The 18,925-nt window shown below is 40.4% G+C and overlaps 3 protein-coding genes across 4 annotated transcripts in view; all 3 read left to right on the forward strand.

The window, feature by feature from the left end:
* Positions 1-4,499, forward strand: hsp90aa1.1 (heat shock protein 90, alpha (cytosolic), class A member 1, tandem duplicate 1). Its single transcript, XM_085381530.1, has 12 exons — positions 1-49; positions 143-245; positions 1,072-1,221; positions 1,340-1,706; positions 1,795-1,928; positions 2,047-2,352; positions 2,439-2,604; positions 2,730-2,920; positions 3,038-3,185; positions 3,279-3,547; positions 3,663-3,996; positions 4,094-4,499. The coding sequence occupies exons 3-12, from the start codon at positions 1,072-1,074 to the stop codon at positions 4,201-4,203; spliced, it is 2,175 nt and encodes a 724-aa protein (XP_085237656.1). The 5' UTR covers positions 1-49; positions 143-245; the 3' UTR covers positions 4,204-4,499.
* Positions 4,500-4,853: 354 nt separating this feature from the next.
* hsp90aa1.2 (heat shock protein 90, alpha (cytosolic), class A member 1, tandem duplicate 2) lies at positions 4,854-11,968 on the forward strand. The gene is made up of 11 exons (XM_085381529.1): positions 4,854-5,013; positions 6,059-6,208; positions 6,374-6,740; positions 6,831-6,964; positions 9,318-9,635; positions 9,771-9,936; positions 10,050-10,240; positions 10,457-10,604; positions 10,715-10,983; positions 11,075-11,408; positions 11,507-11,968. The coding sequence occupies exons 2-11, from the start codon at positions 6,059-6,061 to the stop codon at positions 11,617-11,619; spliced, it is 2,190 nt and encodes a 729-aa protein (XP_085237655.1). The 5' UTR covers positions 4,854-5,013; the 3' UTR covers positions 11,620-11,968.
* Positions 11,969-14,281: 2,313 nt separating this feature from the next.
* Positions 14,282-18,925, forward strand: part of ppp2r5cb (protein phosphatase 2, regulatory subunit B', gamma b) — a 30,400-nt gene continuing 25,756 nt past the window's right edge. For both annotated transcript variants that reach the window (XM_085381462.1, XM_085381463.1), the window contains exons 1-2: positions 14,282-14,405; positions 14,920-14,979. In XM_085381462.1, the coding sequence (XP_085237588.1) occupies positions 14,379-14,405; positions 14,920-14,979 (87 nt within the window). In that variant the 5' untranslated portion in view covers positions 14,282-14,378. The remainder of the gene's footprint in view (positions 14,406-14,919; positions 14,980-18,925) is intronic.

Consider the following 18,925-nt stretch of genomic DNA (forward strand, 5'->3'; position numbering starts at 1 on the left):
GAACATACAATCTGGAAGCTTCTGAATGGGAGCTTCGAGAAACCATCCCGTAAGTATAAAAACACGTTGTCATGTCGTGTGGTCTGCATAGAGTCAGAAGACGCTCACTAGAACACAACCAAGAGAGACTTACTGCCCACAGGAGCAGCAGAGAAGCACACACTTGAAGTTCTCCAAGAAGAGAAATCAAGCTCAGTGATACATTTGTCTACTAAAGGTGACAGAAGACAAAGATTAAATCTAAGGTAAGAATGGAATCAATGCAACAATCATTTCAATCTTAGAGTATACTGGGTGCTTGCACGGTTTTATGTAAAGTGAGTGATTTAATTCACAAGACACTTACTGCTCACAGGAGCAGCAGCCAAGCACACACTTGAAGCTCTTGAAGAAGAGAAATCAAGCTCAGTGATTGATTTAACTATACAAAGTAACAAAAAATAAAGATTATATTCAAGGTATGAATTAGAATTCAAGGTAAGAATTAGAAAATTTAAAACAACTTTTTCTTTTTACAGTATATTGGGTGCTTTTGTGATATAATGTAATTAACTTTAACCTTTACTATCGGTTAGAATCAGAATGGTATAGTGTATGTGCTTTTCTATCAGTGTCTAAGTAGGACTGTTACAGGCATGAAGCACATGGCAAGCAAGGTGACCCAAGTATGGGACCAATGGCTTCTCAGAATCTATTCTAACAGCTGATGCAGCACATTTGCATCTTAGCTTAGTAAACTGTAAAGGAATTATTGATTCTGGATTAAAGCTTTTGTTTAATCTATGAAATGTTCTTAGAAGGCCTAAAAAATATATGCAGTAGCATTAGCCCCCCCCCCCCCCCCCCCCCCTCCTCCCCCCCAAAAATGCCAGTTCTCTGATTGACAGAAGGAACATGTGCGTATAAGCAGGCCATGTGGCTGCCTGAGAAAAACGTAACCGAAGAAGTTCAGAGTAAATAAATTTAAACTACAGGTGAAAATATAATTATTTGAAAACACAAAAAATATAGAGGTACAATTTCAATTTTGTTTTTCTGAAAAATGTTACCCAATATGTTCTCCCCCTTTAGATGCCTGAGAGCTCTGCACACATTATGGAGGAGGAGGTGGAGACCTTTGCCTTCCAGGCTGAAATTGCTCAGCTGATGTCCCTTATTATCAACACTTTCTACTCAAATAAAGAGATCTTCCTTAGGGAGCTCATCTCCAACTCCTCAGATGTAAGGGAAATAAACACTTCCGCATCATGTTTTCCTTTTTTTTTTTTTTAATGTAAAACAAGCCCTTATATTTTTTGCCAAAAAAAAGTATTTTAATTGAGTTATCTATTCTCGGCAGGCCTTGGATAAAATCAGATATGAAAGCTTGACGGATCCCACCAAACTTGAGTCCTGCAAGGACCTGAAGATTGAAATCAGGCCTGATCTGCATGCTCGCACCCTGACCCTCCTTGACACAGGTATCGGCATGACCAAAGCTGACCTGATCAACAACCTGGGCACAATCGCAAAGTCCGGCACCAAGGCTTTCATGGAGGCTCTGCAAGCTGGGGCTGATATCTCCATGATCGGTCAGTTTGGTGTGGGTTTTTACTCTGCCTACCTGGTAGCTGAGAAGGTGACAGTCATTACCAAGCACAACGATGACGAGCAGTATGTGTGGGAGTCTGCAGCTGGAGGCTCATTCACAGTCAGGCCTGATACAGGTATGTCTTAGTCCCCTCATTTACAGAACAATTGAATCAGTCATTTTAACCCTGTCTGCCACGGTTCTAATTTTGTTGTTGATTTTAGGAGAGCCAATTGGCAGAGGCACAAAAGTGATCCTTCACCTCAAGGAAGACCAGACAGAGTACTGCGAGGAGAAACGCGTCAAAGAAGTTGTGAAGAAGCACTCACAGTTCATTGGCTATCCCATCACACTTTTTGTAAGTTTTTAATTACACAGTAAGAACAATTATTCAATCAATACTTGATAATAACCACACATTGACTGTGATAATGGCATGGCAAAGCAAAATGTAAATATGCCTTTGCATATTTAAGGTGGAGAAGACAAGAGAGAAGGAAGTAGACCTGGAGGAGGGAGAAAAGGAAGAGGAGGTTGAGAAGGAGGCTGCTGAGGACAAGGACAAACCTAAGATTGAGGACGTTGGCTCTGATGAGGATGAAGATACAAAGGATGGCAAGAACAAGAGGAAGAAGAAGGTCAAGGAGAAGTACATTGATGCCCAGGAGCTCAACAAGACCAAGCCTATCTGGACCCGTAACCCTGATGACATCACCAATGAAGAGTATGGCGAGTTCTACAAGAGTCTTACCAATGACTGGGAGGACCACCTGGCTGTGAAGGTAAGCTAAATCTTCTTGTGATGATCATATTTACCAACACCAGTTGCAATAATGTTATGCTAATTAATACATATCTACCCCCGCAGCATTTCTCAGTGGAAGGCCAGCTGGAGTTCCGCGCCTTGCTCTTTGTACCCAGAAGAGCTGCATTTGACCTCTTTGAAAACAAGAGAAAGAGAAACAACATCAAGCTTTATGTGCGCAGGGTCTTCATCATGGACAACTGTGAAGAACTGATCCCAGAATACCTCAGTAAGTAACAATGAAGTAACGCATAAATCTTGACGCATTCTCTCAAAATTCATAGTTATTAGTAATTGTTTTTGGAACTCAACTCCTGGCTTTGGGAAGCTGACCAGTTTATTTTCCCTACTCAGATTTCATCAAGGGTGTGGTGGACTCTGAGGACCTGCCACTGAACATCTCCAGAGAGATGCTGCAGCAGAGCAAGATCCTGAAGGTCATCCGCAAGAACCTGGTCAAGAAGTGCATGGAGCTTTTCTCAGAACTGGCTGAGGACAAGGACAACTACAAGAAGTTCTATGAGCAGTTCTCCAAGAACATCAAGGTAGGTTCATCCATCTGAATTTCTTCAACTCTAAAACTTCAGAAAAAAATGTCTGATACCAATCATCTTGCATGGATTTTAATACCACGAAATGACACGCTGTTTTTTTATGTTTAGCTTGGAATCCATGAAGACTCCCAGAACAGGAAGAAACTGTCTGAGCTGCTCCGCTACTACACCTCAGCCTCTGGAGATGAAATGGTTTCCCTCAAGGACTATGTCTCTCGTATGAAGGATAACCAGAAGCACATCTACTACATCACTGGTAAGTTATTCAGTGTGGTTTATTTTCCTTTGTTTTCAAGTATTCCCCAGTAGTTTAAGTTCATTAAACACCATATTGAAATAACTTTAACAGGTGAGACCAAAGACCAGGTTGCCAACTCTGCCTTTGTGGAGCGTCTTCGCAAAGCTGGCCTGGAGGTCATCTACATGATTGAGCCCATCGATGAGTACTGTGTCCAGCAGCTGAAGGAGTATGATGGCAAGAACTTGGTTTCAGTAACCAAGGAAGGCCTGGAGCTGCCTGAGGATGAGGAGGAGAAGAAGAAGCAGGAAGAGCTCAAGACTAAGTTTGAGGACCTCTGCAAGATCATGAAGGACATCCTTGACAAGAAGATTGAAAAGGTAATTTTTCTCCTTCAGAAAATGATACAGTTATTTTAGTTAACATTGTTAGGGATGGGAAGTTGGCTTGACTGTGTTCAAACATACTAAAAATACTGAATTTCTATCCTGACAGGTTGTGGTTTCGAACCGTTTGGTTGCTTCCCCTTGCTGCATTGTCACCAGCACCTATGGATGGACGGCAAACATGGAGAGGATCATGAAGTCTCAGGCACTGAGAGACAACTCCACCTTGGGCTACATGACTGCAAAGAAGCACCTTGAGATTAATCCCTCGCATCCAATCATTGAGACCTTGAGGGAGAAGGCAGAGGCTGACAAGAACGACAAAGCTGTGAAGGACCTGGTCATTCTCCTGTTCGAGACCGCTCTGCTCTCCTCAGGATTCACACTGGAAGACCCACAGACACATGCTAACCGCATCTACAGAATGATCAAACTTGGTCTTGGTATGTATATCTTTTCCTTTAAACATTCAGGTAGTAGTTAGGTTATTATACATTAATTGAGGAATTTGTTTTTTAATGGCTGTATTTCTATACACAGGAATTGATGATGATGATTCTGCAGTTGAAGACATAATTCAGCCCACTGATGAAGATATGCCAGTCTTGGAAGGCGACGATGACACATCAAGAATGGAGGAAGTTGACTAAATTATTTACTAGACTTTTTCTGGCTTTCATTTTTATTTTTGTAATTTATGTTCCTAATTTAAATGTACATTATTTTTTAGCAGAATTTCTGTTAGTAAACAATGTGCTAGTCAGAAAAAGTTGATGGAATTAATACAGACCACAGTGGCTTTAGTTTATATTGTATCAGCCACTTGTAAAACTTCTGACAATCACTAAGAGTATTATTGAGTCACTGGGGGTTTGACTTGTATCTCTTTTGCAACATTTTTTATGAAAAGCAATCAAATTTGTAATAAAATATATTTTAAAAATGACACCTGTCACTTTTTATTGATCTACTGCACTTTATTTTATCACTTGTTCTTGCTTCCTGCAAACAATAATACTGAAAGGTGAAAAGTTGTATTAGAGAAGCGCATTATACAGCTGGCTTACATTTATCAATTACATCGTTTGATTTATCATGTATTCTGGAGTTTTCAGTGAATACAGCATGGTTCATTTTAGTTTCTGCTCTCACATGCCTTACTCATTAGGCTCAGCGACCCCTCCCTTAATCCCGCCTCCTTCTGCCAAGAAAGGCAGAGAGGCATGTACACGCACCATGATTGACAGGCCACCGGGCCAGTGAGTGGCCACCACCGAGCAGGAGGATTCCAGACGGTTCTGGAAGCTTGTGTCAGGAGGATTTCTCGAATGGTCATAGAGGGTATAAAAACCGCACCGTTACACCAGTTTCCGTAGGAGCATTAGCAGTTAACGAACCTGTGAATAAGGAAGGATCTCTACACATCTTCCTCAGGAGGTTTTGGCACACTGCAAACCAAGGTAAATACATTAACAGCCTTACCACAGACATTTGGGATACGAAAATATTACACTCCCTGAAATTCAGATTTAATAGTACTAAATGTTAGCTTATTTGACATTAATTTATAAACAAAGCTGACATTTTTGTCATGTCTGGATAAAAAGTGAAGCTAAAGTGAAGAAAGGGTGAAGTCTAGTTACAGCACTTGGTCTTTAAAAACTGATTTAAAAAGTATTAATATCTGCTCTGAGAATATTAATGTCAGCTTCATAAACGGTAATAAGAATTTGATTCCTATTGTGCCTCATTTCAGAATTCAAACCTGCGGGACAGTAGCCACATGGCAGGATGCTTTAGTGATGTATTTGGGAGGAAGGTGTTATGTTAAGCAGGGGTTTAACTGTTTGAACCTTAATCAAATTTCCTGTGCTAAAATTTCTGCAAGATTTTTGGGCCACCTTATCCTTGTACCAGGTTTTAATTCAGTGCAAAATCAGTAGGTACAGAGTGTGCATTCCTTTAATCTCGTCAGCTGTATGAGAGGCGGAGCTTTTGATTCCTATGGAAACTGCTAGAGAGTTCTTCTTGCCTCCTCGTACCTTCTAGAAACCTGCACTTCACCTGGGAAACCAGCAGGTGGAGTCATTTCTGCTGACACGGATATGCAATTCAAGCCACGTGTTAATCTGATTAGCCAATAACCAAGCAGAGATTAAATTCACAGTCCAAGAAGGGGAAAAAAAAGGTCCTTGTACCTTTTTAATACAAAATTATGAAAGTAAGCAAGAAAGAAACCCGGGAAAGTCACTATATACTACACATCTACAGAGAATTTGCTTTCGTTTGACTGCTGTTAATTCCTTAATGTAACATCGAGGCTACTTAATAAGGATAAGCTGTAACTGCAACATCTTACATAAGAAGGATTGGCAGTGTTTTTCAAGTGTACATTGCTGGGATGCAAACATTTAGTGTCATAAAAATAGTATTTTATATTGTGTTCCAGTCACTTTAGTCAATGTGTTTTCTAAAAAACAATATTTGTTCTCCGTCTTCACTCAGATGCCTGAAATGCATGACCAACCAATGGAGGAGGAGGCAGAGACCTTCGCATTCCAGGCTGAGATTGCTCAGCTTATGTCCCTGATCATCAACACTTTCTATTCCAACAAAGAGATCTTCCTTAGGGAACTTATTTCCAACTCCTCAGATGTAGGTTTTCAATATTAGTCTGTGTTGCTGTGTTTATTATTTAAAAAAATTAATTAATTAAATTACATGCTTTTTTTCCCTTAAGAAATTTAATTATATTATTATCAATACAGAATAAATTCTGGAATTTGTTTAAACAATTAACATTTTGTTTTGCTCTGTCAGGCACTGGACAAAATCCGCTATGAGAGTCTCACAGATCCTTCCAAGCTGGAAACTGGCAAAGACCTCAAAATTGAGATCATTCCCAACAAAGAGGAGCGTACTCTAACCCTAGTTGACACAGGTATTGGCATGACCAAAGCCGACCTGATCAACAACTTGGGCACAATTGCAAAGTCCGGCACCAAAGCGTTCATGGAGGCTCTGCAGGCTGGAGCTGACATTTCCATGATCGGTCAGTTCGGTGTGGGTTTCTACTCTGCCTACCTGGTAGCCGAGAAGGTGACAGTCATTACCAAGCACAACGATGACGAGCAGTACGCCTGGGAATCATCTGCTGGTGGCTCATTCACAGTTAAAGTAGACAACTGTAAGTGATATAACCCCGAATTTGAAGTGAATTATTAATCATTTAACCCAGTGGTTATAAAGTATACTGACCTATAGTCTTCCTCTACAGCTGAACCACTGGGACGTGGAACTAAAGTGATCCTGCACCTCAAAGAAGACCAGACAGAATACCTTGAAGAGCGAAGGGTCAAAGAGATTGTTAAGAAGCACTCACAGTTCATTGGCTACCCTATTACGCTATTTGTAAGTACTTAAGTCATATTTAATGATCCCATAGAAGAATTAAATTTGTAACTATTGCAGATAGCTTCTGCACTTAAGACTTCTGAGAAAGTTGCTCAATTAATCTCGGAAACACTGATATTATAAAATAGTGACTCCCTAAGGCCAGGGCTGGATTGGGACAAAAAATTGGCCCGGGCATTTTGACTACAGACCGGCCCACCAGGTATTATAGGAAAAACCATAAAGCCTTTGAATGAAAACAAACGCTGTTGTGACAGTGATGTACACTGTCTTGTTGGTATATGTATGATTTCAATACGTTGTACATCAGATAAAAACTTTGGTTGTAAGATTCAGATAATTATTTAATAAAAGCTAGATATTTTAAATGAGAATAAGAAAGAAAAGTATTTCTTTGTGCCCCCCTCTCCCTGTTAATGCCCCACCTGGGCCCCTGGCAAAGCTTTGCTAGACCCGCCCCTGCACAGTTACCAGCTGTCAGCTACTTAGAAAAGGAACCTGGTGTTATTTGTCTCTCAGAAACAGTTCATAACTTCAACTCATTCATGTCACCTAAAAGGTAAACCTGTTTCTCCATCACCTGTTCAGCTCTGATGATTCAGTAAGGACATCTCCTGGTTTCAACTTCATGCTTCCCTCTCCCCAGATAACCAAACCGACATAATGACCAGCAGCTTTTACAGCTGTGACTCCAGCAAACATCAGCTGATACTAGAAATTAATATTAAATAAATTCTAACAACAGCTGATCAAGCTTAAACATGCTGCTGTTGCTTAGTGCGACATCTGCTGGTTTCCTCTTTCTGGCGCAAAGTGGGCGATAAACAAGCAAGAGAGCCGATCAGCTGATCATTGATCAGTTTCACGATTGAATGAGAGAAGAAGGCTACGTTCACACTGCAGGCGAAAGCGCATCAAATCCGATTTTTTTTTTTTTTTTTTTTTTTTTGACCCTATGCGACCCATATCCGATCATGGTATGACAGTGTGAACGGCACAAATCCGATATTTTCAAATCCGATCTGGGTCACTTTCATATGTGGTACTGAATCCGATACACATCCGATGTTTCAGAAAGCGACTGCTGTGTGAACGGTCAAGTCACATTAAATCCGTCTTTTACGTCACTGACACAAGACAGACGCCAATTATCAGTGCTGGAGAAGCGCCCGATAAGACATCGCGAACGCTTCCTGGCCATCTGGTGAAACTGCTGGGAAGACAACGTTGGAGAAACGTGAACATTTTATTTGTACTGCATAATCTTCAGATTCTGACAGAAATCTGCAACTATCCCTTGAAGCACCGCTCCTCTAAAACAGCAATAAGGATAATGATTAAGTTATTTACATTATTATGGAAATAACAAAATAACTTAAAGCAAAAATTGGGAAACATGAAGTCCGAAGTCTTTATATTAAGGGCCATCAGTCAAACGATATTGTTTGCTCTGTGTCTAAACAGAGCGCGTTGTGTGTGACGTCTTCTTTTGCGCATGCGGGCCACTTTGAACGTTCACACTAGAGCGCGTTCGCTGTCACATTTTATTTGGCGTGTGAACGAGCAGACAAAAAAAATCGGATTTGATCAAAAAATCGGAATTGAGCATTAAGACCTGCAGTGTGAAGGTAGCTGAAGAGACAGCTGACAGCGTAAAGACAGAAAAACTCCAGCTTTGTGTCTTTTTCCATTCTAGCTGAAGTCTGGGACAAACTGTTCCTTTTCAGCTCAATACGAAACGTGTGATATTTTCTCTGAATACGGGACAATTCCATTTTTCAGGGGACGGTTGGCAACTCTACTAACTAACCTTATGAATAGAATAAAGTTCACTATCAGTAACATAGCACCCACTCAGCTGTAGAAACTCCGTCATGCTAGCTAGTACGCAGTACAAGTTATTGTAACTGACGGTAAAAACTCAGCACAACGAAAATAAACTCCACCTAAACTTGGATTATATCTGATCCAGATAGACTGCAGGTCATAACTTCTTACCTGAAGTTCAGTTCACCTGACACTCGGACGGGCGGCCGCCTCGGGTCTCTGCTCCTCCTGCCTCCCCTTTCCCTCATCCACCTGGCCTCTTGTGGCAGCTCCGCCATAGCCACCACCAAACAACTGAGTTATTTTTACACATCTGCCAGCATCTGGCCAATCCATCACCTTTCATTGTTTATACTGTTATTTAAAAAAAAAAAAAAAAAAAAAATCATCGGCCCATAAAAACGAAAAATCACCATCGGCCCACCAAGCAAATGCCCTGTATGCCTGATGGCCTGTCCAGCTATGCCTAAGGCTAAGGTGTAGGGAAATTCTTTAGTGTGTGACCAAATGTATTTTCCTTCAGGTGGAGAAAGAGAGGGACAAGGAGGTGAGTGACGACGAGGCAGAGGAGGAGAAAGAGAAGGAGGAGAAGGAGAAAGATGAGGAGAAGGATGAGGACAAACCTGAGATTGAGGATGTTGGATCAGATGAAGAACATGACCATGACAAGTCGGACAAAAAGAAGAAGAAGAAGAAGATCAAGGAAAAGTACATTGACCAGGAAGAATTGAACAAGACCAAACCCCTGTGGACCCGAAACCCAGATGACATCACGAATGAGGAATATGGAGAGTTCTACAAGAGTCTCACCAATGACTGGGAGGACCACTTGGCTGTTAAGGTTGGGCTTTTGAGATGTTATTTTAAAAATACCTAAAAATGTAGCAGTACTTTATAGGAGGAAAATTATGTCTGATATAATGTAGTCCAATATATAATCACTTTAATTTTTTATTTTTATTTTTTTGCCTAACAGCACTTCTCAGTAGAGGGTCAGCTTGAATTCCGTGCCCTGCTCTTCGTGCCTCGGCGTGCTCCTTTCGACCTCTTTGAGAACAAGAAGAAGAAGAACAACATCAAGCTGTACGTGCGCAGAGTCTTCATCATGGACAACTGCGAGGAGCTCATCCCAGAGTATCTCAGTGAGTATTAAAGTGTGGATTACAATTTCCCTAACAATAATAGAATTATCATAATGAAAATGACACAATGGAATCTTTAGAGTTTTAACAGTTTCCTTTCTGCTTCCTATCAGATTTCATCAAGGGTGTGGTGGACTCTGAGGACCTGCCACTGAACATCTCCAGAGAGATGCTGCAGCAGAGCAAGATCCTGAAGGTCATCCGCAAGAACCTGGTCAAGAAGTGCCTGGAGCTTTTCACAGAACTGGCTGAGGACAAGGACAACTACAAGAAGTACTACGAGCAGTTCTCCAAGAACATCAAGGTCAGTATCCACAGCCTTGACTGAGTGAGGTGCAAGGTTACCAGATCTTGTCTTTAATTATTTTGCTTGAATAATTTAGCTCTAGCAGTATGAATATTATAAAGTAGCTTAATAACAATTGAATGCAGCCAGTGGTAGCGCCTGCAATTTTTTTTTGCACATTCAGCTGAATAAATCTGCACTGTTGATAACAGTTGACTGTTTTCCTTATTACAGCTTGGCATCCATGAGGACTCCCAGAACAGGAAGAAGCTTTCTGAGCTTCTGCGGTACTACACATCAGCCTCTGGAGATGAGATGGTGTCCCTGAAGGACTATGTCACACGTATGAAGGACAACCAGAAACACATCTACTACATCACTGGTGAGGACACTTTTAAAACTGCCAATCAAAAGCATGCGTTCGGCAAACAAAACTTGTCTCATGTGGGCAATATGGCATGAATGAACAACATTATCATGCCTGCATTTCAGGTGAGACCAAAGACCAGGTTGCCAACTCTGCCTTTGTGGAGCGTCTTCGCAAAGCTGGCCTGGAGGTCATCTACATGATTGAGCCCATCGACGAGTACTGTGTCCAGCAGCTGAAGGAGTTTGAGGGCAAGAACTTGGTTTCAGTAACCAAGGAAGGCCTGGAGCTGCCTGAGGATGAGGAGGAGAAGAAGAAGCAGGAGGAGAAGAAATCTCAGTTTGAGAACCTATGCAAAATCATGAAGGATATCTTGGAGAAGAAGGTTGAAAAGGTAAGCTGATGAAACCAAATGACAATATAACAACGGAATTTGTTTTCTTGTTCAACTGATTGATACCGGTGGCTTTTGTTTTCCTCTGCAGGTCACAGTCTCCAACCGCCTAGTTTCTTCCCCTTGCTGCATTGTCACCAGCACATATGGATGGACGGCCAACATGGAGAGGATCATGAAGGCTCAGGCGCTGAGGGATAACTCCACCATGGGATACATGGCAGCAAAGAAGCACCTTGAGATCAATCCTGACCACCCAATCATGGAGACCTTGAGGCAGAAGGCAGAGGCCGATAAGAATGACAAGTCTGTGAAAGATCTGGTCATCCTTCTTTTCGAGACCGCCCTGCTCTCCTCAGGATTCACACTGGATGACCCACAGACCCACTCCAACCGCATCTACAGAATGATCAAACTAGGTCTTGGTGAGTATCTGTTAAATCTTGTATCTTTTGGTGGTATGTTTGCCAGTAAACGAGTTAACCCTGCTTTGCTGACTGATCTGCTCCTATTTTCCTTCCAGGTATTGATGAAGATGATGTGACATCTGACGATAACACCTCTGCACCCACTGAGGACATGCCCCCTCTTGAAGGGGAAGATGATGACACATCTAGGATGGAAGAGGTGGACTAATCAGCTTCCATTTCCTGTTTAGATTTAAAAAAACAAAACTAATGTTATAAAAAAAAAAAATTAATGTTAAATGTTGTAAATGAGCCTGGAATGTCTGTTCCTAAACACTTTTGATGACCATCGTAACTTTATTTCCACTTGCGTTGACCACATGCAGTTCAGTCATTCCTTTAGATGTTTAGAGTTTTCAGATTGTTATTTTTGTTTTTGTATTGAGTTGTATTGATGCATTTGTTCTTTTTGTATTTGACATTCCAAAGTTTGTTCTTTATTGTAAATATAACAAAACACGATACTGTTATTTGAAACGGTGCAAAAACCATTAATAAAGGTTTACCATGTTAAGCTATTTGGTCATTGTTACTGATGAGTGAACACAAGTCTCGTGTTTTATGTATAGTATGCTGCATTTTTAGATTGGACAGGTGGGTTAACCTGTCCACTCTGTCTATCTGTCTATCTATCTTTCTATCTATCGAGAAAATCAATGAAACTTAGTGTTCACTTGTAGTCGAAGAACTGCTTTAGACTTTGTTCTCAACAAGTAGAAAGCTATGTCAAAAGGGTTTCTTAATTCAGCTCAAATGAAGTACAAACATTATTTTAGAACCTTTTTTTTTTTTTCTCACCAGGATTTTTTAAAGACATTCTTTATCCATCATTTGACAGAAATTTATATCTTGATAAATATAAAGTGATGATGTGACATTGTAATTTCCATGTTTGAAGTATACTGTTTTCATTTAAAACCAGTGAAGTCAACACTGTTTATGAATCATAAGCTACCAAACCAATGCTTGCTTAAACATAGAGTGAAAGAAAGAGAAGAACCACCCCTTTTTTTTCTTTGCTTCATATGAATGAAGCATTGCCCTTGGGCAGATTGTTTGCTCTCCAGTTGCCTTTTTAGTTTCTCCATGGAAAAAGCAAAAAATCTTGTGTAATAAAAAGCAAAATGCTTGAGGGGAAGTCAAGAAATAGCAGATAAGTCTGATAATTATGCCTTTATTGGGAACAAATTGAAAGAAAGACAAACGGGGAAAAGCCAAAAGAACTCGAGGCTTCTTTTTTTGGCTATAATTTGGGAATTTGTTCATTTTTACGTAACCTCACTGAAGTCTTTTCCACAGTACTGATATTTCTTGCCAGATTGAAGCTACAAGGATATAGATGTTTGTGTTGAAAAAGTAAAAGTGGACAGAGAAACTCCTAAAGAGGAAGGAAAGGTTTATATAATACATCATTGCTGTAGTCAGATTCATCCAAAAATAACTTCCTTTTTTTGTCTCCTCTTCTACTTTTCTGCTTATCTATCTTTAAGCTTCTTCTAAGATACAAATGATCAAATTAAGGCTTACCCATTTTGTTATTTGTGGAAAGGCACATGTTTAACTCATAAGTCTGTGAAGGTTCTCAGTCATCCAGGTCATTGTAGTCTAAGGAGCTTGGGAAGAAAAGAGTCTGGACTCTCCACCATTTTACCCTATAACTGAAGAAGCTTCTCGGATGAGTAGTGAAATGTCTTCAAGCAACCTAAAGAAGTCCAGACGCTTTTTTCCCCAAGCTCCTTAGACTTAAACTCATAAGCTTAAACATCGATTTAGATATTTTCATGCATTCCGCACTGCTTTTATCCTATATGTCCAAGTCATTTTACACGTGTGGGTTCCTGTTAACTACCAGTAGATGGCAGTCGTTGTGCATTCAAAGAAGGTTCTACCAAGCTGTTCAAATATTCTAGAAAGCTCCGGCCTAGTAGGGGTCTCAACCAGCTGAAAGAAGAAGGTAGGTGGCGGAGCCTCACCTCTGTCAGTGCGCCCCAGGGCAGCTGTGTAGCTTGCCACACACCAGTGTATGAACGACTGAATGTAGTGTAAAGCGCTTTGAGGTCCGTAGGGACTAAATAAAGCGCTATACAAATACGGGCCATTTACCACTGGTTTTACAGGTGCGTGAATATATTTAGCCAAAAATATAACTATAAAGGAAAATTATTTTGACACATAACGAAGATGGTTCAGCCTGGTATAAAATGTTATAATTTGTTTTCACCATCCGAGTCTACCCAAAATTCTGCAGTATATAATACTACTACTTCTACTGCTACTACCACTATAATAATAACAACTTTATTTATATAGGATTTTTTAAACCTAGTTACAAATTGCTTCACAGTTTGGATAAAATCACTTATTAAAGATAATTCTACATATTCAAACACATTAGAAGAACAAGAGCCAAAAACACTGGGAGAAACATTAAGGAAACACAACTATGGAGACGAGTTTTTAGCAGATTCGCTCCTGAAACTATGGTATGTGCCAGGATTGGGATGCTCAAAGATTTTAGACGAAAAATTGAATGAAAAGGAATAAGTAAAATAAAAACTGTACCTGAACATGTATCTGTAATAAAAAAAAATATATATATACACTGCCAACTCATTATGAGGGGGTCATGTGGGAGGCACTGATTGATTTTCCATGGAATGACCATAGGAAGTATGCTGTCGATGGCTGTAATCCAAAGTATCGGGAGCCTGTAATCCTATGTGTTGCTGTCCTGTCACCGGCAGGGTGCGCTCTCGGTGCCTTTACACTGGCCATCGTTAGCGTGACGCGCCAGAGTCAGCTGACTGAAAACAGCCAATCACAGCGTAAGGGCAGACTGAACCGCCTTGCAGTGTGCTGTCCTGAGAGTTGTCAAGGTTTTGGTTGTGGAGTATCCGTGAGGGGAGCAAGGGCGGTTACGCTTGTACAATGCCGAATAAAACGAAAAAAGATAAGGTGAGTTAGACAAAAGCTAGCAGGCCGTGTCCATAGTGAACAAACTTTGCACGAGTTACATTTCATTGAATTTATTGATAACGTGCCGGGTGTATAATACGACATTTTGCTACCAGCGCACTGTCCCATCACACAAACGTTAGCCAGCCTGCAATCATTACCTGCTAGCCCTATCCTGCCGTCATGTTAGCACTTGGCACGTTGTGCAGTGTTATGTAAATAGAGTACCCTTATCTTAAAGTGATACTTACATTGCACGTGTGTGTTATTTTGGTGTAAATTTAAGGACTTTTAGAAGCTGAAACCTCGGGTCGTGTAACGTGAGCTAGCTAACAGCAGACTTTACAGTGTGGTTAAACAGGAGTGCGAGACTGGGTGGGCAGGCGTGCTATATTTAGCTTGGATTTGTGCAAGGCGGCATTCACCAATTGCATTCACCTGATGTTGTCAACCAATATAAACTTCATTTAATTAAATCAAGTTTATAATCTTTTGATTGAAAATGTTTTTGCAGGAGTCTCCCAAGTCTGGCAAAGTGGGGAAGAGTGGAGGACAGGAGAATTCAGAACATGAGGTATGCTAACAAGGAAAACCACTCTAAGAACACATAACTTTATTTTTATTTAAAATGTATTTAACCCTCAAATTGGGACTTTTGAGATGTCAGATCTCGTTTGTGATAGTCCCCTGCCCAAGAGAACAACTCAAATAGAATGAGCATATACATTACCAAAGACCCTAAACACAGAGCGATATATAACATTAGATTAGATAGAGGAAATAGAAACTTGTAAATGATATATTAAAAGCTAAACAAGCAGTTAAAAAAAACCAACACACCCTAGACTCATCACAGATCAAACAGAGACCGCAAGGGTTGGGATAACCTTTTCAACTTGATGTAATTACCTCCAAGTCATTTAAAATTAAATGGAATTTAGTGACACCAGCTTTGCAAGAGGAGTATTACATTATAATTGGATTATTACTGCATGATAGTGGTCTCCAGTATTAGTGATTGTGGTTGCAATACAAATGAACGTACATGCTGAACTTATTTTTTCAATTTAAAAAAAATGAAGAGGGACACGATAGAGCTTAAGTTTTATTGTGTATATCTAGTTTATTGTCTTGTTATCAATTCAGTGTTTTGCAGATTACAATTTATAATGTTGCTCCTGAAGTGCCGATTCAGAATACTTAAATGCATCACAAAGGCCTCCACAAACCAGGATGCCTATGTTATATACTTGTGCAGAAATTGTATATTTTTCACTTGACAGCAAGTACTCATGCAAAAGGACAGGAAGCCTCCTGTGGAGTGGAACAAGAAAAGCTTATTCTGTTTTAGGTCTCATGATTCTTTGAACTCATCAGGGGAAAATTCTTCTTTGTGACCAAATTTGCTGTAGCGAGCTAACTAATGATGGATGTGAGTCACATGAACACCATAGTGAAATATGGGAGTATGGACTACTTGTGTTGGCCATCTCAATTTGAAAATCTCAGTCCATCACAACTGTGGACTTACTGTAATATTGGAAAAACATGAACTTTCTGTCATTTAATTGTTTATCTCTTACTTAATGGCTTTGTAGGAGTATGAATGGGAGTAGGGAGTGATTAATCAATAGGAATCTATGAACTCCTTCATATTTTCTAAAGCTGTCTGGCGTGCAGGATTGGAGTCTTTGCCATGCTCATTCTGGTCTGCTGGCCTTACATTTGACCTCCCTGTACTAATAAAACTAGTAAAATGGGATGATGATAATGACTGAACTTTAAAATCATAATCTCATAGCTGCATAGCCTTGGATCTTTAGTGGACCGGTGAGTGACTTCATGTGACTCGAGCTGCTCTCTTTTTGATGTTGATACCCTGTTGCTAAATGTGTCGTTAACACCAGTTTAGGGCATGTCTGAGTTCATCAATATTTCACCCATAATTACATGGTTGACCTGTCATACAGCGGCTTTAAGCAGAGAGCTTTACTTCAAAACACAAATTTTATTCAACATTCATGAAACTGCTGCCTTGTGATTTTTCTTAAGTAGGATAGCTATTGCTATTCATAAACCACTTGCTGCTAATGCATTGATCTATGATTTTCAGTAATAAAATTCCTTTGAGGAGTGATGTGTTGTGACTTGCTATAAAACCTTTTTGCTTACATCTGGATTAGGACGCATCTGGGGAAATTTATCTTTGGCCCTCATAACAAAATTGTTCAACATTGAGTTTGTCCATCTGCATTACTGGCATCTCATGTGAATCATTGCTTTGTTGTGCTGCACAGTCATACACTGCTTGTAAAAAATAAAATAAAATATGAGGAAATTCTGTGGCACCAGGAAGATAGCATAGTTTAAACAATGTTTAATGTTTCCCTATATGTGCAAAAGTTCACTTCAAGCTCAGTGTGAGAGTCATTACTTTGTTCAGTTGTCATTTATGATCTGACTACATTTTCTTTTCTGCTGTTTTATTGTGTGTTTGTGGGGAGGAGCTACCCACACTGAGCAGAGAAAAGGAAGATAAGGAAGATCTGACTTCCTTCATTCCTCAAACAACTAGAGGCTTTTTAATTTTTTTTAAAGGAAGGCAAGCATTTGAATGCAGTTATGTCGCGTGTGGAATGAGAGCTGGCAGCTGTTTGTGCTGCCTAGAAAGCAAAAGGTAGTCCTGCTCTTGCACAGATTACAATGTTCTCAACCAGGCTGTATTCCGGTGTCACCACAGATGGACTGAGTTTAGGTGGCAAGGTCTTTTGAAGTCTGCCCAAGTACACTTGACTCATTTTAACATTTACATATTTTTCTTTTCATCCTTTCAAGAGACCCCCCCTCCCCCCCCCCCCCCCCCCCGTGTCCAATTTGCATATAAACCACAAAGGCACACATACACACAGATTATAGTCATGGCACAAATTTTGTATACAATATGCAACTTGAGTTTTTACAGTAGTCATTCACACTGGTTCAGAGTTATTGTGCCAAGAGATCAGATTCATTTTTATGAGCTTCTGGACTTAGCCCCGAAGCTGACATCCAGCATGTCACACTGACAACAAAAGCTTATCAAATGCCTATGATTATGTTTTTACCATATTATAAAAACATGAAATGAAAACTTTAGGCCATGACTGTACAAGCTAAATCTGTGGGAAACACACTATTTTATTGCCTTGTGTTATATACACAGTCCAGTTTATTGAGTTATAAAATCCACACTTGTCAGTTAGCAGATAATTTCATTAAGCTTTATATCTATTTCAGAGCTTTATGTAGTTACCAGTTTAATATAATCCCTATTATTTTCCACATTTGCGTTGTACATTTACAATTACAATAAAGGCCTTATCTGTTCTATTTTAAAACCTGTCCTTTAATAACAGCTGGCTAACAGCTGGCTAACAATTACATATATTAGTCATCCTTGCCGACCTACTGAAATAAATATATATATATATATAATTTTTTTTTTTTCAAGCTGAAAGTTTCAGGCTCTGCCAGCATTAGACTTGCGTGTCAGCAGCCATGTATTAGATCAGCTAGTGCACCAACCTGTGTCAAATTAAAATCGCTGGGCTGCAAGCTGTTGTCACTGCCCCCACCCTTCCTTTTTTCCCATATGCTCTGTCAACCAGAAATGCATAACTGTAAAGGCTGTTATGTAATATATATGTAACTTTCATTTGGCTTTAGGGCTGCCACGATTTGTCGACTAGTCACGATTACGTCGACTATCAAAATCGTCGACGACTGATTTAATAGTCGACGCGTCGTTTGAAACTTTGTACGATCACAAAAGACGCAGGAATAAGTGGCAGGATTTAAGAGTGTAATAACGGACTGAAACAGAAGATGGCAGCATTGCATGTACAAGGATGTCAGCTACCGTTAAACCCCGAAGAAGAAGAATGGTAAATGGTAAATGGCCTGCATTTGTATAGCCCTTTTTTAGTCCCTAAGGACCCCAAAGCGCTTTACACTACATTCAGTCATTCACCCATTCACACACACATTCACACACTGGCGATGGCAAGCTACATTGTAGCCACAGCTGCCCTGGGGCGCACTGACAGAGGCGAGGCTGCCGGACACTGGCGCCACCGGGCCCTCTGACCACCACCAGTAGGCAAACACGGGGTTAGTATCTTGCCCAAGGATATTTGGCATGCAGCGAGGAGGCAGCCTGGGATCGAACCACCAACCTTCTGATTAGTGGCTGACCTGCTCTGCCACCTGAGCTACAGCCACCCGAAAGAAGAAGAAGCAGCTGTGTCCCAGAATTCATAGCGCGGCCCAGCGCAGTTTCCAACAATGGCGGCAGCTAGTTAGTTTTAATGTTACTCTTTTTATTCTTTCTGGGTCACAAAATAAACGTTTAACATATTTTCAGCCGAGAATGTAGCTGTGTAAACCTCAAATATCTGCTCAGTTTATCAGGACACCACATATTTTCAAAAGCGCTCCGACGTTTTCAGAGACATCTGTTACCCACTAGCTCGTTAGCGAGC

The sequence above is a fragment of the Rhamphochromis longiceps genome, linkage group LG15, assembly GCF_057381845.1.
Source record: "Rhamphochromis longiceps isolate RC_006_pf linkage group LG15, R_longiceps_female_GT1.1, whole genome shotgun sequence".
Classification (NCBI taxonomy): Eukaryota; Metazoa; Chordata; class Actinopteri; order Cichliformes; family Cichlidae; genus Rhamphochromis; species Rhamphochromis longiceps.

Coding starts and splice junctions, on each gene's coding strand:
- hsp90aa1.1 (XM_085381530.1), top strand. CDS start 1,072: ATGCCTGAGAGCTCTGCACACATTATGGAGGAGGAGGTGGAGACCTTT. Junction 1,707..1,794: donor CACAGTCAGGCCTGATACAG/GTATGTCTTAGT, acceptor TGTTGATTTTAG/GAGAGCCAATTGGCAGAGGC. Junction 3,548..3,662: donor TTGACAAGAAGATTGAAAAG/GTAATTTTTCTC, acceptor CTATCCTGACAG/GTTGTGGTTTCGAACCGTTT.
- hsp90aa1.2 (XM_085381529.1), top strand. CDS start 6,059: ATGCCTGAAATGCATGACCAACCAATGGAGGAGGAGGCAGAGACCTTC. Junction 9,636..9,770: donor AGGACCACTTGGCTGTTAAG/GTTGGGCTTTTG, acceptor TTTGCCTAACAG/CACTTCTCAGTAGAGGGTCA. Junction 10,984..11,074: donor TGGAGAAGAAGGTTGAAAAG/GTAAGCTGATGA, acceptor TTTCCTCTGCAG/GTCACAGTCTCCAACCGCCT.